We start from the raw sequence: 16228 nt of genomic DNA, 5'->3' as shown, positions 1-16228 counted from the left end.
TAATAATTTAACAAATTCTTGTAATCTTATGAAGATTAAGGCGTATAAAGTAAAACAATGCTAACCAACTACATTGTTTCGATCAGTAAAAAAGATTAATTGTAAGACTCTTTAATTTTAGAGGTTCATCAATTCTTCAAAACTAAAGACAGATGATCCAGCCAGTGTTAACGATGATATCATATTCTATGACGGTGACGTTCGAATTCGATGTATTCAAATAACAACTGAATGTTAAAACCATTCTAAACAAATGCAAAACAAACTGATACCACGGCAACCAATCTGACAAGTTGTCAAACGAGTCTGTAAATAGACATGCAGTTTTGTGATCACACAGTACAAAGCAAGTCGAGCAGTTGGAATCCTAAATAAAGCAACTGCTAGAAGAGGATTCAAAGAGAAGAAAGCCAATTATCGTTAACTACAGACGGCTCTCTCAACTGCGTGATAAAACGTGACAGCAATATTTCGGTCTCTTTCTTACTCGCGGATTATCGTTTCACAAAATGGCCGACATTTTCGCTCACCGCGAGCGCTGCAGACGGACGTCTGTTTTCATTTAGACCTCGACTTTCTTGCGAGTTACATTGGTTGGGGTTGCCGACACAACGTTTTGCTTCGCCTGGAAGAGTTCTGGAGGATCTGGAGTACTTCTAAACCGCAATAAAGACTCCGTCCGAGATTTTTGGCTATTGGTAAGTTCTTCTCATCATGTAATTATTTTGTTTTCAGGTTATGTTTATGCCGGCTGTCTCCAAAGTTAACTACCCACAATTTTCGAATTCTCATTTTATCATTTTTATTATTATTCATATTGAGCCGTATTCAATTATTTGGTTGATTTTTTTTATATCGTTCATTATACTAAAAATAGGTATATTAAAATATTTAATCTACTTATCACAAAAAAAAATGCAAACTCAACACGACCGCTATTATTGTTTTATAATAACTTCGTATAAAACTGCGCGCCGGCATTATGAGAATTCATATAACTTCTTATAAATAATATCGCACACAGTTTATAGAAGCGAAATGGCAGCAGCGCGTTATCGGCATTCGACCTGCGAGAACGAGAAGCGATGTTGCCGCTCTGTGCACGGCAGACTTTAGATAATGCCATGCCGAGACCGCGATTACGTAGTGGGGCTGGGTTGGCAACGCTGACAGGGGTCTGCTACTGGCAGTCTGGCACAAGTGGCATTCCGTGCCAAACGAGCACTGTTTATTTGCCAAAGGTTTCGCAGCTGCTCCGCTTAAAACACTGCTATTTCAATGTTTTTTACTGTCTGTTTGGATTGTATTCTATTCTGGGAGCACGGTTCTAGCGTACCCTCTTCTTCTGTCTGTAGGCAGATTAGTTGATTGACAGACTTTTAAATAAATTTATTTTACTAAAATTCTCCACTATTAGGTCCTCTAATCATGGTCCACTAACTAATGATGTGATGACTGACGACCTTCAAGTCTAATCTAATTATCGTACTTAAAACTAGAAATGTCTAGTACTCCTGTTATAATTAAAGCGAACTGAATACTGCCTTATTGAGTTTCTTGTAACATCAATAACATCATACATGAAAAAAAAACTTTTTTACGCTTAAAAAGGACTGAACAACAACAACAACATTAAGCAACTAATAACTTTTATAGAAACGTAATACATAGTAAATTCACTAAAAAAAAAAAAAAATAGGTAACGTACAAGATCGAAATAAAGTCATTCAGCAAATATGCCAACGTCCGCCATTTTGACATCTAACCATCGATGTACGAAACAACGCTCCGCTGACGCTGCGCAAACTAGTCTTTCCTTTCACTCCTACGCCAAAGCAAGGGCGAGCATCTAGCCATCTCTGTCTTTGTACTCGTGCTATACAATTTATAAAGTGTAATTCCATCGGGTATGGAACTTCTGTTTCGGGGTCACCGTTGTAAATTTTAGAAGCATAATGGTGAGATCTGAATGTTTGGGTACACTGCTTTGACTATAAATCGGACTAATGAGTTTTGTATTAATCTGAACCTAGTTGTTACGAGTATGGAGCAAACTATTACGGATCTGATCTTGGCTTCAATGTCAAGTTCGCTCCAAGGTTCCGTTTCCTTTCTCGAGCCTAGAATCGAAGAGTTTTGTTTTGATTTTGCCCCCGGCCAATGATGAGCGATGCAAGCGGCATCCAGCAACGAACCGGCGTTTCGGCGAGAGCGTTGAACTCCCTTGACGTTTCTAGTGGTGTTATGACACTTAATGACTTTTTCGATAAAATTATTTTGCTTTTAATAGGTAGCTTAGATTGTCCATTCTTAGAATTAGACTTCTTCCCACAAGTTTTGTTCCATATTGCCGTTTTTAATTGGTCTTTATTGATAATTTGTTGAGACAAAAATTCCGCGAGTGGTATTTTTGATCGGTTCGTTATTTTCTTCTATTACTGACTTTAGATGATATTTTTCAAGTCTCTTATTTTTAAAAGCTAATCTATTCTGCTAATGTAGGTTAACGGAATCACATTTGAAATTTGTGCCTACCTTGAATTAAAATAACTGTACACCACACAATCAGTATTTATGAGTTACGTCATTTTTATTTTTGCCATTGGGTTGGGATTGGAAAAATAATAAAATCGATAAAATAACCATTGTCACAAAGATTAAGTTATGATTAAGTGTGTTGGGGTTTCGTTTCTACCTTCGTTCCGAAATCTTAAATGTTGATATAAATATTTGAATTAAGATTTTCTTTCGTCATCATATATACACATATCGTATGACTATATTCTTGTTTTAATCTTCCATCATGATATTCATGACTGCTTAGTGCTTAATCAATCCAGGGTCCAGGGTATACTATGTCGAGTGTCAGTCAATATTCTTTCTTTCCTAATATAAAATACCATTTTATCTTCCTCGCTGACGTACTGAAGCCCCTTCGTCTAACTTCGGACACGCTCGGGAGACCTCGGCAACTTGTCAAGCGACCGGCACTGCGGACCGGCCCGACAACGCTTTCCGTAAAAGCGGCAACGTCGCTCTCGCACGAGCCAGTGCCAGAACTCGACCCAGCCGCCATTTTGTATTAGCAATTGCGCGATTTGGCATTGACGCTGGCACGGAGAATTCTTCACGTGGCGATTTATGCAGCCGCTCAATTGTCATCAATCACCATCTAATGACTCCTACCTAATGTTTAAATACATCATGTAGGTATCCTCATATTCCCCATTAACTAATTAATTTGCCAGAAATCAAATTTGTAAATCATTAGTATCATTACGCTAATTATAAACAGATGACTTCATCAAAGAAGTTTACATTAAGAAGTAGAACGCAAGAGAATGAGACCATTCGAATGAATGAAACGTGACCCCGCTTGGATAGCGTGTACTTAAGTACGTAGATATTGCACAGAGTATACGTGCAATACAGAGCGTGCCTCATGGCCGCTCTCCAATGATTCGCCGCTTCGTTTCCTCGCGGCGATAACGGTAATGCGTTGACTTTGTCGCTCGCCGGCAGCCGCGTTTACGGGGAATATGTGGGTTGTCTCTACGCTGGGCTACTCTGTTGTTTTTAGTTCGAGTTTTTGCCACGGGTTGAGGACTGCCGCTGGTGTCGCCCGGCGGCCATTTTCTTCTCTTTCTGCTGCGCTGTCAGTGTCCCAACAGCCGTGCGGGTGGACGCTTGTTTGGCGCTGTTTGTCATCTTCTTGATTACTCTCCCTACTTCTCGATTCTCTTGTTCAAGGGCATCTGAGGTAGGTATTAATAGATTTAAGTATCTAAAGTAGATTGAACAATGTTGTATACATAATTTAACAATGTATTGTAGCTATTGATATTGAAATCGTTTTTGTAGATATTTTTTTTTATTTTTGTGTATTTTTTTCGACATGTTTTTTTGTTTTTATTTTTAGAGCGTGACTACGTCGTCAATACCTATTCTTGGACATCCAATGCGTCTATTTTTAGCAATATTTTAGTACATTTGTTTTTGTTGCTTCTGTGACAGATGTCATTTTTTTAGGTTAGGATTTTTTTCATCTTCCAGGTTTATATAACCTTCCAGTTGAGCGTAAATTGTAAGGTCCAAAAACTCGTAATGACACTAATGACTTTTGGGACAAAAAACATATTTACGATTTGTTTTGTACTTGTTTATGATATGCATAATTCAAAGTCAAAACGGCCTTAGTAGATATTCTATCTTTCATTCTCTATCGTCATAAAACTATACCATGTTAATTATTTATTTTGTTGAACATTTCATGCCCAACAAACAAACTTCAAAACTCGGCGAATTGATCCGAACATTCCGAACCCTCGTTCACGACAGGCTTTCGACTTTCCGTTCGATAGCCCCGAGTTCCACCTTCACCTCATTCATGTTTATTTTAACCCGAGCGGCACATCGCTATCTATCTCGCTCCCTCCAACGGTCCTCTCGCTGTGTTAGAGCGCGACGACTACGTTTCTATCGACATGGCGACCAGCCTGCACCATTTTGTAAACTGATGAGTGGGGAATTTATTCCGGTATTCTACGCCGCCATGACGGTTCTGGATTTACGTAGGTTTGATGATGTCGTTTTAATGTTTTTATCTAATCTTACTACATATTTTGTTGTTTGGATTTATTGAAATATAGATTTTTTCATTATTAGTTCATGATTTTTTTCTTGTAAAATGACACGTGTAGGGTATCTTCTGTGTGTTCATAAACATTATTATTTTAATACTAATGCTCTTTACAAAGACTTGAAATCTTTTTGTCTTTTTCTTAATAATAATTTTTGGGTCTGGACGGATAATACCGGTTTTACGGCAGTGATGTCATTTTACCAGATTAAACCTGGATCGAACAGTCGATTAGTGATGATATTTGACGTGACGATTTCAAAAAAATTTGCGCGATTATGCGTTTAGGGTGAGATTATTTGTTTTCGTGTAATTTGTTTTAGTGTATTGGCGTTAACGGTTATTTTACTGAACTTTCAAATACATTATTTTTATTAAAATACCATCTTATTACTTATTAGGCACTTGTCAATGTCATTCATCAAATTAAAGTGGTTTATATTCAAATTTATCCTTCGTGAATTTTCATTTGTTGGTAGGTGTATTGTTTCTTTCTCATTTTATAAACTTGCAGCATTCAGAAACATTATTTCGTGTTTGTCATTGACTAATAGAAGTTTGAATATGACTTATTTAGCCGTAGGTATTTCGCTTGAATTAATGTCAGTTTCTTTGTTGTGAAATAGGCCAGGAGCTGCATTGTTTATTTTTTTTTTGTATATTATTCAGATTATATCCAAGCAATTCCTAAATGGAGAGATGAAATTGTTAAAGTTTCTGTTCCACTTTTAGCAATATGTGGGTTAAAGAAAACTAAATCGTGATGACTTCATCAATATCCTGACAACAAATTGTTAATATTTTTATATTGAATTAAACTAGCATGATTTGCACTCATAATTTTAGAAACTAAATGGGATAAAATCGCGTAAACACTATTATATTTTTTTAGTTTATTACTTATGACATTTTTTTTGTTTTTATGGCTAATCTTCTTTGTAAAATTATTCAAATACATAACATATTCTGCGTTTAATAAAAAAAAAAACAAAAAAAGCACTGTTGTTGCCGTGGGTACCTAATTATCTATACATCTGACATATGGAGCCACGCCCTTTTATTCAAACCAACTGACTCGGGCTTTGTGACTGCCTTACTTATGGGTTAAAGAATACTAAATCGTGACAACCTAAGCAATTTTGTTACAATCGTGACAAAAAAATTTTTTTTTATATTTTTATTTTTTACGTCTTATATTTTTTGCCAAATGTATTCAAACGTGTTGTACTTTATACGTTTGAATAATAAAAAAGCATAATAAGCACTGTTGTCATATAAATTTGACATATGGAGCCACGCCCTTTTATTGAAAACAACTGACTCTGGCTTTTGACTGCCTTGTGTTGGGATACTTGGGATATTTTTGTAGGTATAATATTTCGGATAATACAAGTAGCTATTACCGTTATTAAGTTTTTACTACCATAGGCTTTCATGAAAAATCACAAAAAAAATTACTTAAGTCACTTCATGTGATTAACAACATCTTTATAAATAACAAATATAACAATATTATTTTCTCGCAGAGGGGCAACTAAATGAAATCGTTCATACTATACAATATTTCCAATCCTTTTTTAAACTACAAGAAAGTTTATATCGATAGATTATGCAAACAAGTCCGCCCTTACGATTTTGACAGTTATTTAAATTTATAGCCTGACAAGTTTTTATTTGACCCTCGCCGCGTTGCGGATTTTCAGCTGAACTAATTTCTTTGTGTGTGTGTGGATTGAGTGAGCACCTTCCGAAAATAAAAATAAATATGCTGATCATTTAGTAAAAGTTCTAAAACAATTGTAAAACGAATCTCTGAATTTGTAAAAAGATAAATCAAAAGATACAGCCATTAACATGTGCTCACTCAGTTCTCACAAACTACCAACGAAAACAGTGTATATATTTATTTAACATATAATATTTATATACTAACATTTAGTAAAAAATAGGCCAACCTACCTCTATAAATATTAGATCACCTAGTGACGTATTAAATTTTTTACAAATAGTTTCTTATGCTCACTCAATCCACACACTTTTGAAAAGCCGAATTTTGATGAAAAACATAAGATTTAGACCGCTATTATATGTGTATAGTTTAGTAAAAGTGAAATGGGAATTTGTAAAATACAAAACGAACCACTAACGTGTCAGGTTTTTTTATAATAAATTTTTGTAAGTGCTCACTCAGTCCACACGTTTTGAAAAAGTTAAAAATGTAAATATCTTACGATTTGTAGCACCTAAGACACTCGAAAGTACTTCAACATTTAGTAAAAATTTTTACTAAATATCCACCATCTAATATTTTATATTCGTTGTCTGGTTTTAAAGATATTCAGACATAACTTTTCTCATACAAATGTATCAAGTAGGGTGACTACACTATGTCGGCTCCTGATTTTCCCCACCTTCCCATTGTCATATTGAGATTGGGGAGTTTCGTTCGTTCAATTTTGATAATATTAAACTCTTAATACCATATTAATTATCCATCTGCAAACTGTTTTTAGGTTATGTTCTTGGCCTAGTGATGATGTGTATTGTGTAATTTTTATCGACGTCAGGATAATAACCATATCGACATGCATGCATTAAAAAGGACATGAATGATAATTGGTAAGAAACAAAGAATATAATACTTCACTAGTAAGAAACCAGAACCTGGTAATCTAATCGCGCTAACAGATGAGCGTACCGGATTTGTAAGTGGGAGCGAGAAATAGTTATTCTTTTCTCGCTCCCACTTACAAATCCGGTAAACTATTATCAAAATTGAACGAAACTCCCCAATCTCAATATGACAATGGGAAGGTGGGGAAAATCAGGAGCCGACATAGTGTGGTCACCCTACTTGATACATTTGTATGAGAAAAGTTATGTCTGAATATCTTTAAAACCAGACAACGAATATAAAATATTAGATGGTGGATATTTAGTAAAAATTTTTACTAAATGTTGAAGTACTTTCGAGTGTCTTAGGTGCTACAAATCGTAAGATATTTACATTTTTAACTTTCTCAAAACGTGTGGACTGAGTGAGCACTTACAAAAATTTATTATAAAAAAACCTGACACGTTAGTGGTTCGTTTTGTATTTTACAAATTCCCATTTCACTTTTACTAAACTATACACATATAATAGCGGTCTAAATCTTATGTTTTTCATCAAAATTCGGCTTTTCAAAAGTGTGTGGATTGAGTGAGCATAAGAAACTATTTGTAAAAAATTTAATACGTCACTAGGTGATCTAATATTTATAGAGTTAGGTTGGCCTATTTTTTACTAAATGTTAGTATATAAATATTATATGTTAAATGAATATATTCACTGTTTTCGTTGGTAGTTTGTGAGAACTGAGTGAGCACATGTTAATGGCTGTATCTTTTGATTTATCTTTTTACAAATTCAGAGATTCGTTTTACAATTGTTTTAGAACTTTTACTAAATGATCAGCATATTTATTTTTATTTTCGGAAGGTGCTCACTCAATCCACACACACACAATTTCTTTTACTGGCAAGGATTACTATTTGACACCCGTTGTCGAAAGTCATCGAATGTCAGTGATGTAAACATGAAGCAAATATTTTAAATTTTCTAACGGTTTCATCGCAATTTTGTCCTAAATAATATGATTAAAAGTGAAAATAATTATACTAAACGTGATAAATTACTTACAACAAAAAAGGATGAAGGATTCGACAGCATTTCGATACCAATGTTCTGAAATTGGTTATTGACAAGTCCGGGACTGACAGTTTATAGTGCGGTTCTCCTGTATTAATTTGTTGGTTTCGCGTTTAACCTAATATATTTTTTGTTCTAATTTAAGGTGTCTGTAGCTCTGCCGTGAAAAATATGTATAGAAATAAGGAGGCCGTTCCATAACTGCCACCAGTACAGAACAAGGTCCCACGAAAAAAGAAAATAAACATCGATGACTTCGATTAAGGCACAAGATTCATGGATTTTAGGCTGTGCGGAAAGAAGTAGCGCGTCTTAATACCTTGCTTTTTAAATTTTGATTCTCTAAAACCATGTTTTAATTTTCTACAAATATTAACGGGTAACCAGTACACGCTGTCCCCAATACGTATGACGTCGGCACATTATTGCCATATGAAAGCGGTTTGTAGCGACACTCTTTCAGGGTCAAATAAAATCTTGTCAGGCTATATATTATATTTGACAGTTATTTAGATTTTGACAGTTTTATTATGTCTTACTTTAGACACAGTCAAAAGTTTATTGACAGATACAGATGTGTGTCTCATTCCTTTCCCTAAATAACGCTTATGTAGGCTGTAGGTATGTATATTTCGTAACAATATTTAGTTTCCTAATCAGCAATTGCCGAAAAATCATAACTTTTTTATGAAAATTCATAACTGAATTAAACAGCCACCTGCAATAGTATGTGACTTTTCGAAGGCCACAAAAATATTCGATTGGATCTTATTTGTAGAGCAATAATATCGTTATTCGGTGACTGGACTATAGATATGAGTTCCGCGCCGGCGCGGCGGGCCGCCGCCGCCGACCAAAATTCCTCACCGCCGCCGCTGACTAAAATTCCTCGCCGCCGCCGCCGATACAGCGGATCGGCGTGATCTTGTTCTAGTATACTTAATACAGATTATGGAATCGAAAAGAACAGATCGTTTGGATAAAAAAGTCGGGTTCCTGGTTACCGTGCGCTATTTTGCCGTCCGATTGAAATCGGACAGACAATGTGAAAAAGCTTTTGTCTCGGTTTTTTCTCTGTACATTTTATTAATTCATAATTTTTAACCCCCGACGCAAAAACGACGGGGTGTTATAAGTTTGACGTGTTTGTCTGTCTGTGTGTGTGTCTGTCTATGGCACGTAGCTCCCGAACGAATGAACCGATTTAGATTTAGCTTTTTTTTCTGAAAGCTGAATTAGTCGGGAGTGTTCTTAGCCATGTTTCATGAAAATCGGTCTACTATGTTGGTTGCGGTCGGGGTATTTTTTTTTTAATTATAATTTTGTGGTTAGGTTATAACTTAAAGTTAGAGAAGAGGTTAGGGATGGAGGTTAGAGGGTAGAGGTTAGAGGTGACTTCTCTTTTACCGTGTCTGTAAACCTATTACCAACATAATTATTACACTTGATATCTGATCTCCTCTTAATTCATTTTTGGTTTTGAAGCAAAGAGCATTATTTTATAAATTTTGGTTTTAAATATACGGATGTAATTATGTTAACTGTTAACATCTATAATTTCGGTTTTATTTTTAAGCTCGTTATTTTGGTTTTATATTTAAAAACGTTATATGTACCAAGGTTGCGTTGCCGCCGCCGCTGGCAAATTTTACCCGCGCCGCACGGATTGAAATCTGTAACTGGTTCTTAATACCAGAATCCCAGATAAATATTGAATCATGTATGAAAAAAAAAAAAAAAAAAAAATTTATTCAGCAAATAGGCCACAGTTTTACACGTCACACGTCAGAAAATATTTAAAATTGAATTGAAATTACAATTGATACTATTATATACTAATTCTAAGTTCTAACTAAAGTTAACTCTATACAATTAATTAGAGATGTAGAAGGTCTCTAATCAATTAAAGATTAAGTATAAAAAACTGAAAAAAACATTTTGAAACACTAAGAAACAAAATATTTGTGCTATATGAATATTATCAAATTCCCCTAACATTTGATAACCTGAGCCCCTAACTAAAAAATAAATAATCGCTAAAAATCTCATCTACTTATCCTAATTTTGTTGTTGGAGAAAGATCATAGTTACTTTTGTTCTTGGTTGTGTTATTTCAGCCACATTAAACAACAAATATTGAGATGACTTGACTAAAAAGGGTTTCTAATTACATAATAAAGTACATCCGTACTAATTACTGACTTATCTTTCTAGGCAAAGTATGAATATGACACCGTTGTTTATTGACAATGGTTTTAATTGAAACATGATATAGGTATTAAGTATAAAAATGGCAGAGCAATCTGGTTCATAGTCTAACATTCTGATACACGTGTAGTAATATACACGAGATGTTATCTCTGGCAAAAACGGGTAGAAATGGAACCTATTCTTTTTATCATAGCAACTCTTACTGTTCTCATGCAAAAGTGACTCAATAGTCGTCACGTGCAAAACGGATTACTAAACGGTGGCATCCCTATTACTTTCTACTCCAACTGAGGGGGGACTGAAATCTTCTCGAGGCTGAGGCGTAGGGTTAGAGCCGGAGCAGCTTTATTTAGGTATATGTTACTAATTACATTTTTTTTTCATTACAGGGTGTACATTCCACTCCATGGCCACGGACATGAAGTAATAAATTACGATGCAATTAATTTTAGAAACTGAAGCTTCTGTAGACTTAAAAACAAAGATGTCTCTTACTGATGACGTTGAAAAGGTCGTATCAGATATTTTGACTGTCCAAAACGGAGATATTCCCAATGGCGATGCTACGACAGAGAATAATGAAACAGCAGAAGCAAAAGACAATGACGGTGTGCAAAATGTAGACCAGATTAAAGCGGCATCTATTGAGACAGACAATGATTTCCAACAAAACGGTGATACTGTGACCAGCGAAAATAATATTTCCAATGACTGTAATGCCACAGATATACTTAATGGACATAATTCACCTAATGAAGAGTTACATAGTGAAAATGGTAATAAATGCGAGGATGCTGCTTCTGAAGACAACCATATAGATCATGACAGTAAATCTAATGAGACTGCTGTTAATTGTGACGGTGCTGCAAATGACCAAAATGAAGACATGGGTGAAAGTCATATTAATACAGTAGAACCTGTCGCCACGCTATGCCATAACACAGAAACGGGAGTAACAAATGTTGCGGCAAGTCATAATGATGACATTAATGAAAATAGCAATCCATCTCTTATTGAAAACATTAAACACGAAATTACTGAAAATACGGAATCTGTTACAGACGAATCTAGCAGTAAGATTGATCTCAATGTAGATGTAAATATTAAAAAAGAAGATGAAGATACATTAATTCGCGAAGACGTAAATGCAGACGCATGTGAGGACAGTCTTATAAAAAAAGAAACAGAAGAAAATACTATCCAAGAAAATAATTCAGTTTTAAATACAGTTTCCCATAAAACAACAGATGAGTCCGCTCAAGCAGAATCTGATGATAGTAATATAAAATTATCCGTGGTTAAGACAGAAATAACAGACAGTGCTTCTGAAAACAAGGAAACTGTAGTAGCAGATAATGAATCAGCACATGAAGAAAAAGAAACTATGGAAACAGATAATGCAAAGGATGATGCAAGTGAAGAGAATTCTAAATCGATCATTGTAGAAGCTAGTAATAACTGTGCTTCTGAAAACAAGGAAACTGTGGTAACAGATAATGAACCGGCACATGAAGAAATAGAAACTGTGGAAGCAGATAATGCAAAGGATGATGTAAGTGAAGAAAATGTTGAATCAATCAGTGTAGAAGCTAGTAATAATTGTGATAAAGTTAACGATGCTGATATTAGTGATGAAGCTAGTAAGGAAGAATTAAGTACTGATAACTTGAACACTAGTGATGTCACAAGTATGGATGTTGACGTAAATATTACTGCTATTCATAACGATACAACACCGGTTAGTGTTACTGATATCACCGAATCAAAAGTCGAAGAGAACGTAACGCAGATTGATGATAACAAGAACTGTGATAATGTTATCGTTAATTTGGATGATGATAAAGAGACAACTACTGAACAAGAAAAGGTTGAAACAGATTCTCCTTTAACAAAAGCAGATAATGATGAACCTGTATTGAACCAAGATGATCAAAGTAAAGTAACAAAACATATAGAAAAAATGCCAAATGATGATCAAATGTTAGTAGATGATATCATTGATTTAGACGAGCCAAAGGAGTCACAGGACTCCAAAACAACAGACGAAGAAAGTAAGAACGAGAAAGACACTATTGATAAGACGGAAAGTGAAAACGATAAACCAATAGAACCGGTTTTGAAATTGTCAAATACATTAAATATTTTATCTGATGATGAGGAAGAGCAGGTTCCTAAAAGTACAAACACTGAAGTTATTGAGAATAGCGATAACAAATGCATCAACATTGAAGATGATGATGATATCATGCTAATAGATGATGATACAAGTGGTAATGAAAAGATCGAACCCACTAAAGAGCCAGAAGTTGAGAAGCATACAGAGACAAAACCTGCGAGTCCGGCTGAAAGTGAAAAAGTGTCTGAAGATAACAAAATTATACACAAAGTTGAAGAAGACGTTGAAAAAGGTAAAACTAAAACTTAAAAGAGTAATTTTATTATAGACCATCCATAATTCACTATTAAAACTAAAATCATACCATATGTAATATTTATCAACATGTCTACTTTTCAGATGCTCCGGTCCCAGAGAAAGAAGTCATAATATCCACAACGTCACCAGACATCAGTGAGAAAACTGGAGAAAATAAGTTCGAGACTGAAATCAAGAAACCACTGATTCCTGAAAATTTCCTTAAAACATGTAAAAAGAATTTAGTTGACATGACAAGGGACGAGCTAGAAGAGTTCTGCGTTCTAAAAATAGTCGAAAGCGTCTTGGACAGAAGCAGTTTGAGCGAGGTCAAAAACAAACTTAAAACGTTAACGCAAAACCTAGAAGAATACAAGAAAAAAGCAATGATGCTTCAAAAGCAGAACAGAGATCTCCAAGTCGTGTTCAAGTCTGTACAAGAAGACGTAAAGAAAGCGACTGACGCGCCCATAGTTCCCTTGAAAATAACGCGGTCTGTTGGCATGCAGGTCCTCATGTCAGAAAAAACGGATAAACGAAGGAGGCCTGGACCTACCGGTGGCATGCCTAACAATTTCGTTAATAGTAATAACAAACAAGTGCGGAATCCCGTAGCGCAAGGCCCTCGACCACAGAAAGCTCCCACGCAACCTATTCCAGTCCCAAGACTCGTCCCAGCAAGTCCAGCAAAAACTCCTCAACAAGTCAACACAAGCAAAGTAACAAGCCCACTCCCCAATGGAGTTAAAAGTGTGTCACCAGTACAGAAAGGCGAGAAGCGAACTCATAATAGAATGCAATCCGTAACTGTAGATTTAACAGACGATGAACCTCCGACGAAGATGGTGAACCGTACAGGACCAATGCCACCAGTCAGACTGGTCCCATCGCAGAACCTTCTAGCCACGCCGAGGACCCCAACCGTGAACAGCCCTAGAAAAGTTTACATACCTATAAGCGGACCTCAAGGTCAGAATGTCAGGCCTGGTCAAACGATCATGCTAAAAACCGTACAGTCTCCAGGTAAGTCAAAAGTTATAGTATTCTAAATATTTGAATTAAAGTCTGTTTTTTCTAAATGTTGTCAGCATTGCTCGTCTATTCTACTAATTGCTTATTTTAATTTCAGGACCAAGACAACGAGCTGCTCCTCCTCATATGGTCAGGATGCCGCACGGAGCCATGCGGATGACGCGACCACAAGGCTTAAGACATCCAGCCCCGCTCCCTGAATGTATGAAGCAATACCAACCACCCAACTGGAAGGCCTTGCCGCCAGCGCCCGACCTGAAGCTCGCTAAAGTAGAAAACGGCATTGTAATATCTTGGAAAATAGAAGGATACCAAGAAGACAGTTATGAAGAAATAGCCAGTTATCAATTGTATGCTTACCAAGAAACGACGTCGCCACCTAGCACCGCTTTGTGGAAAAAAATAGGAGATGTAAAAGCACTGCCGCTGCCCATGGCTTGCACTTTGACACAGTTCATGGCAGGTTATAAATACTACTTTGCCGTAAGAGCGGTCGACATCAGGTCCCGCCTGGGACCGTTCAGTTTGCCTGGAAGCATTCTTCTTTTAAATAAGATGTAAAGACTGATTCATTATTTTTATTCTGGTGCTGCGAGCGGTGAATGAAGATATGCCAAGTGATTTGTTGACTGATATTGTTCGTATTATTTATTTTACTCAAAAGTGTACAGTGCGGTGTTGCGCCGTTTTTAAATAAGATTTTTGTAAGTTCTAGTGTTTAGGTTTGTCTAGAAATAGCCAGCATCGAACATGTGCTGTTGATCTCTTGGTTATACTGATATAATAATTCAAATAATAATGTGCTAGATAGATAATATTTGTATGTAACAAGTTTTATGTCATCTGACCAAAAACTTAAGTAGACACATTTTTTGTAACACGTTGTATATTTACTTCAACTAGACGTACAAAAAAACTCAACTACGTATATAAACCGATAACTGGTTAGAATTAAACTTTCCGGAATTATAACATGTTATTTTATTTCTACCGTCTTTTCGTCGCATGATGTATGGAAAATGTGTGGAAGCAAGTGGGTAGAAATAAGATTAATAAGTCAATAAATCATAACAAAATAACATCAAGGGCTCCCGTGCTAAGAGTTTGCATTATCTCATGTTATGCATGATTTTACGGTGTATGCTGCCATCTAGTGTGCATAGAACGAAACAACTTACGTTAGTCAACAAAATGAAATGAAATAACATCGTAAAGCATATGTACCACAACAACAAAGTAACTATAATTATTTTACATGAAGATTGTTGCCAGTTAAATTCAGGACAAATAATAGTAGAAAAAGTACGATATAGAATAACGAATGAAACTGTACGGTAAATAATACATGTACATAACCTATACTATTGGCTACGTGCACGACAATTACGCCCACTACCATGTGAACTTAAAGTGGAAAATGTCAAAATAGTACATTACGATACAAGTGCGTAAAAAAGGAAGTTCGAAACGAGTGGCGATAAATTAAAACACGACCGAAGGGAGTGTTTTAAATCGACACGAGTTACGAATTTCCTTTTCGCACGTGTATCGTACGACGTTTTTCAGTACAGATGACCATTCAAAGTTTCGACCTGGCATATAATGAACCACTTCTCGCACTAGTGCGTAAAAAAACACCATCTGTACTGAAAAATGACATGTAAACAAACATTATATTTTAACGATTTTTCGTTAATTTTAAATAAATCGAATAACAAGAGCTACTATTTCAAGTGTAATTTAGGTAGATAGATTATAAAGACATGGATATAATAACAAAAATCAGTTTCCAAAGCATTACTCACGGTATAAACTTCCAACCCCCAGACCACAGAAAGAGTCAATAAATTGGTGCTGGCAGGGCATATAAGGAATCTTGAAGAACATAGGAATAATGGTACAAGTTCTTCGAGCGAGTGATATGGTATTCGCTAAACCTCCGTCCCGTTAATGCCATATAAAACAAATCTAAACGTAAGTACCTAGTCATGTCCGCGGCCGCAGAAATATCCGACACGGGCCTATTCCCAGGCTAGGCCTGAATCTTTAAGCATAATCTTTTACGGTAGGAAAAATAGTAAGTAACAGCGTATTTAACAATATTAGGTAAACAAAGCTTAAATATAATTTATTATAATGTTTTGTTTTGACATGTCACTTACGTTTTTTTTCACCGTAGCTATCCATTTAGTTCTTTGATCCAATTTCCAGTGTGCTCTAAGAAACGCATAGAACGTGCAAC

The 16228-nt window shown here is 35.7% G+C and overlaps 1 protein-coding gene across 2 annotated transcripts; it reads left to right on the top strand.

Moving 5' to 3' along the window:
• The first annotated feature begins 165 nt into the window (after positions 1-165).
• Positions 166-14958, top strand: LOC125231853 (activating transcription factor 7-interacting protein 1). 2 transcript variants are annotated; one of them, XM_048137432.1, is made up of 4 exons: positions 166-698; positions 10931-12949; positions 13057-13977; positions 14084-14958. In XM_048137432.1, exons 2-4 carry the CDS (start codon positions 10978-10980, stop codon positions 14545-14547), a joined length of 3357 nt encoding a protein of 1118 aa, XP_047993389.1. In that variant the 5' UTR covers positions 166-698; positions 10931-10977; the 3' UTR covers positions 14548-14958. The 2 variants fall into 2 exon arrangements, with proteins under 2 accessions (XP_047993389.1, XP_047993390.1); XM_048137433.1 differs by lacking the exon at positions 166-698 and adding an exon at positions 3651-3760.
• The last annotated feature ends 1270 nt before the right edge of the window (positions 14959-16228 follow it).

Source organism: Leguminivora glycinivorella, chromosome 12 (genome assembly GCF_023078275.1).
Source record: "Leguminivora glycinivorella isolate SPB_JAAS2020 chromosome 12, LegGlyc_1.1, whole genome shotgun sequence".
NCBI lineage: Eukaryota > Metazoa > Arthropoda > Insecta > Lepidoptera > Tortricidae > Leguminivora > Leguminivora glycinivorella.
This window is presented reverse-complemented; position numbering and strand designations above follow the sequence as displayed.

Bases quoted from the DNA above. Each gene is read 5' to 3' on its own strand.
- LOC125231853 (XM_048137432.1), top strand. From the start codon at position 10,978: ATGCAATTAATTTTAGAAACTGAAGCTTCTGTAGACTTAAAAACAAAG. The intron at 12,950-13,056 runs GTAAAACTAAAA...TCTACTTTTCAG, and splicing joins TGAAGAAGACGTTGAAAAAG to ATGCTCCGGTCCCAGAGAAA. The intron at 13,978-14,083 runs GTAAGTCAAAAG...TTTTAATTTCAG, and splicing joins AAAAACCGTACAGTCTCCAG to GACCAAGACAACGAGCTGCT.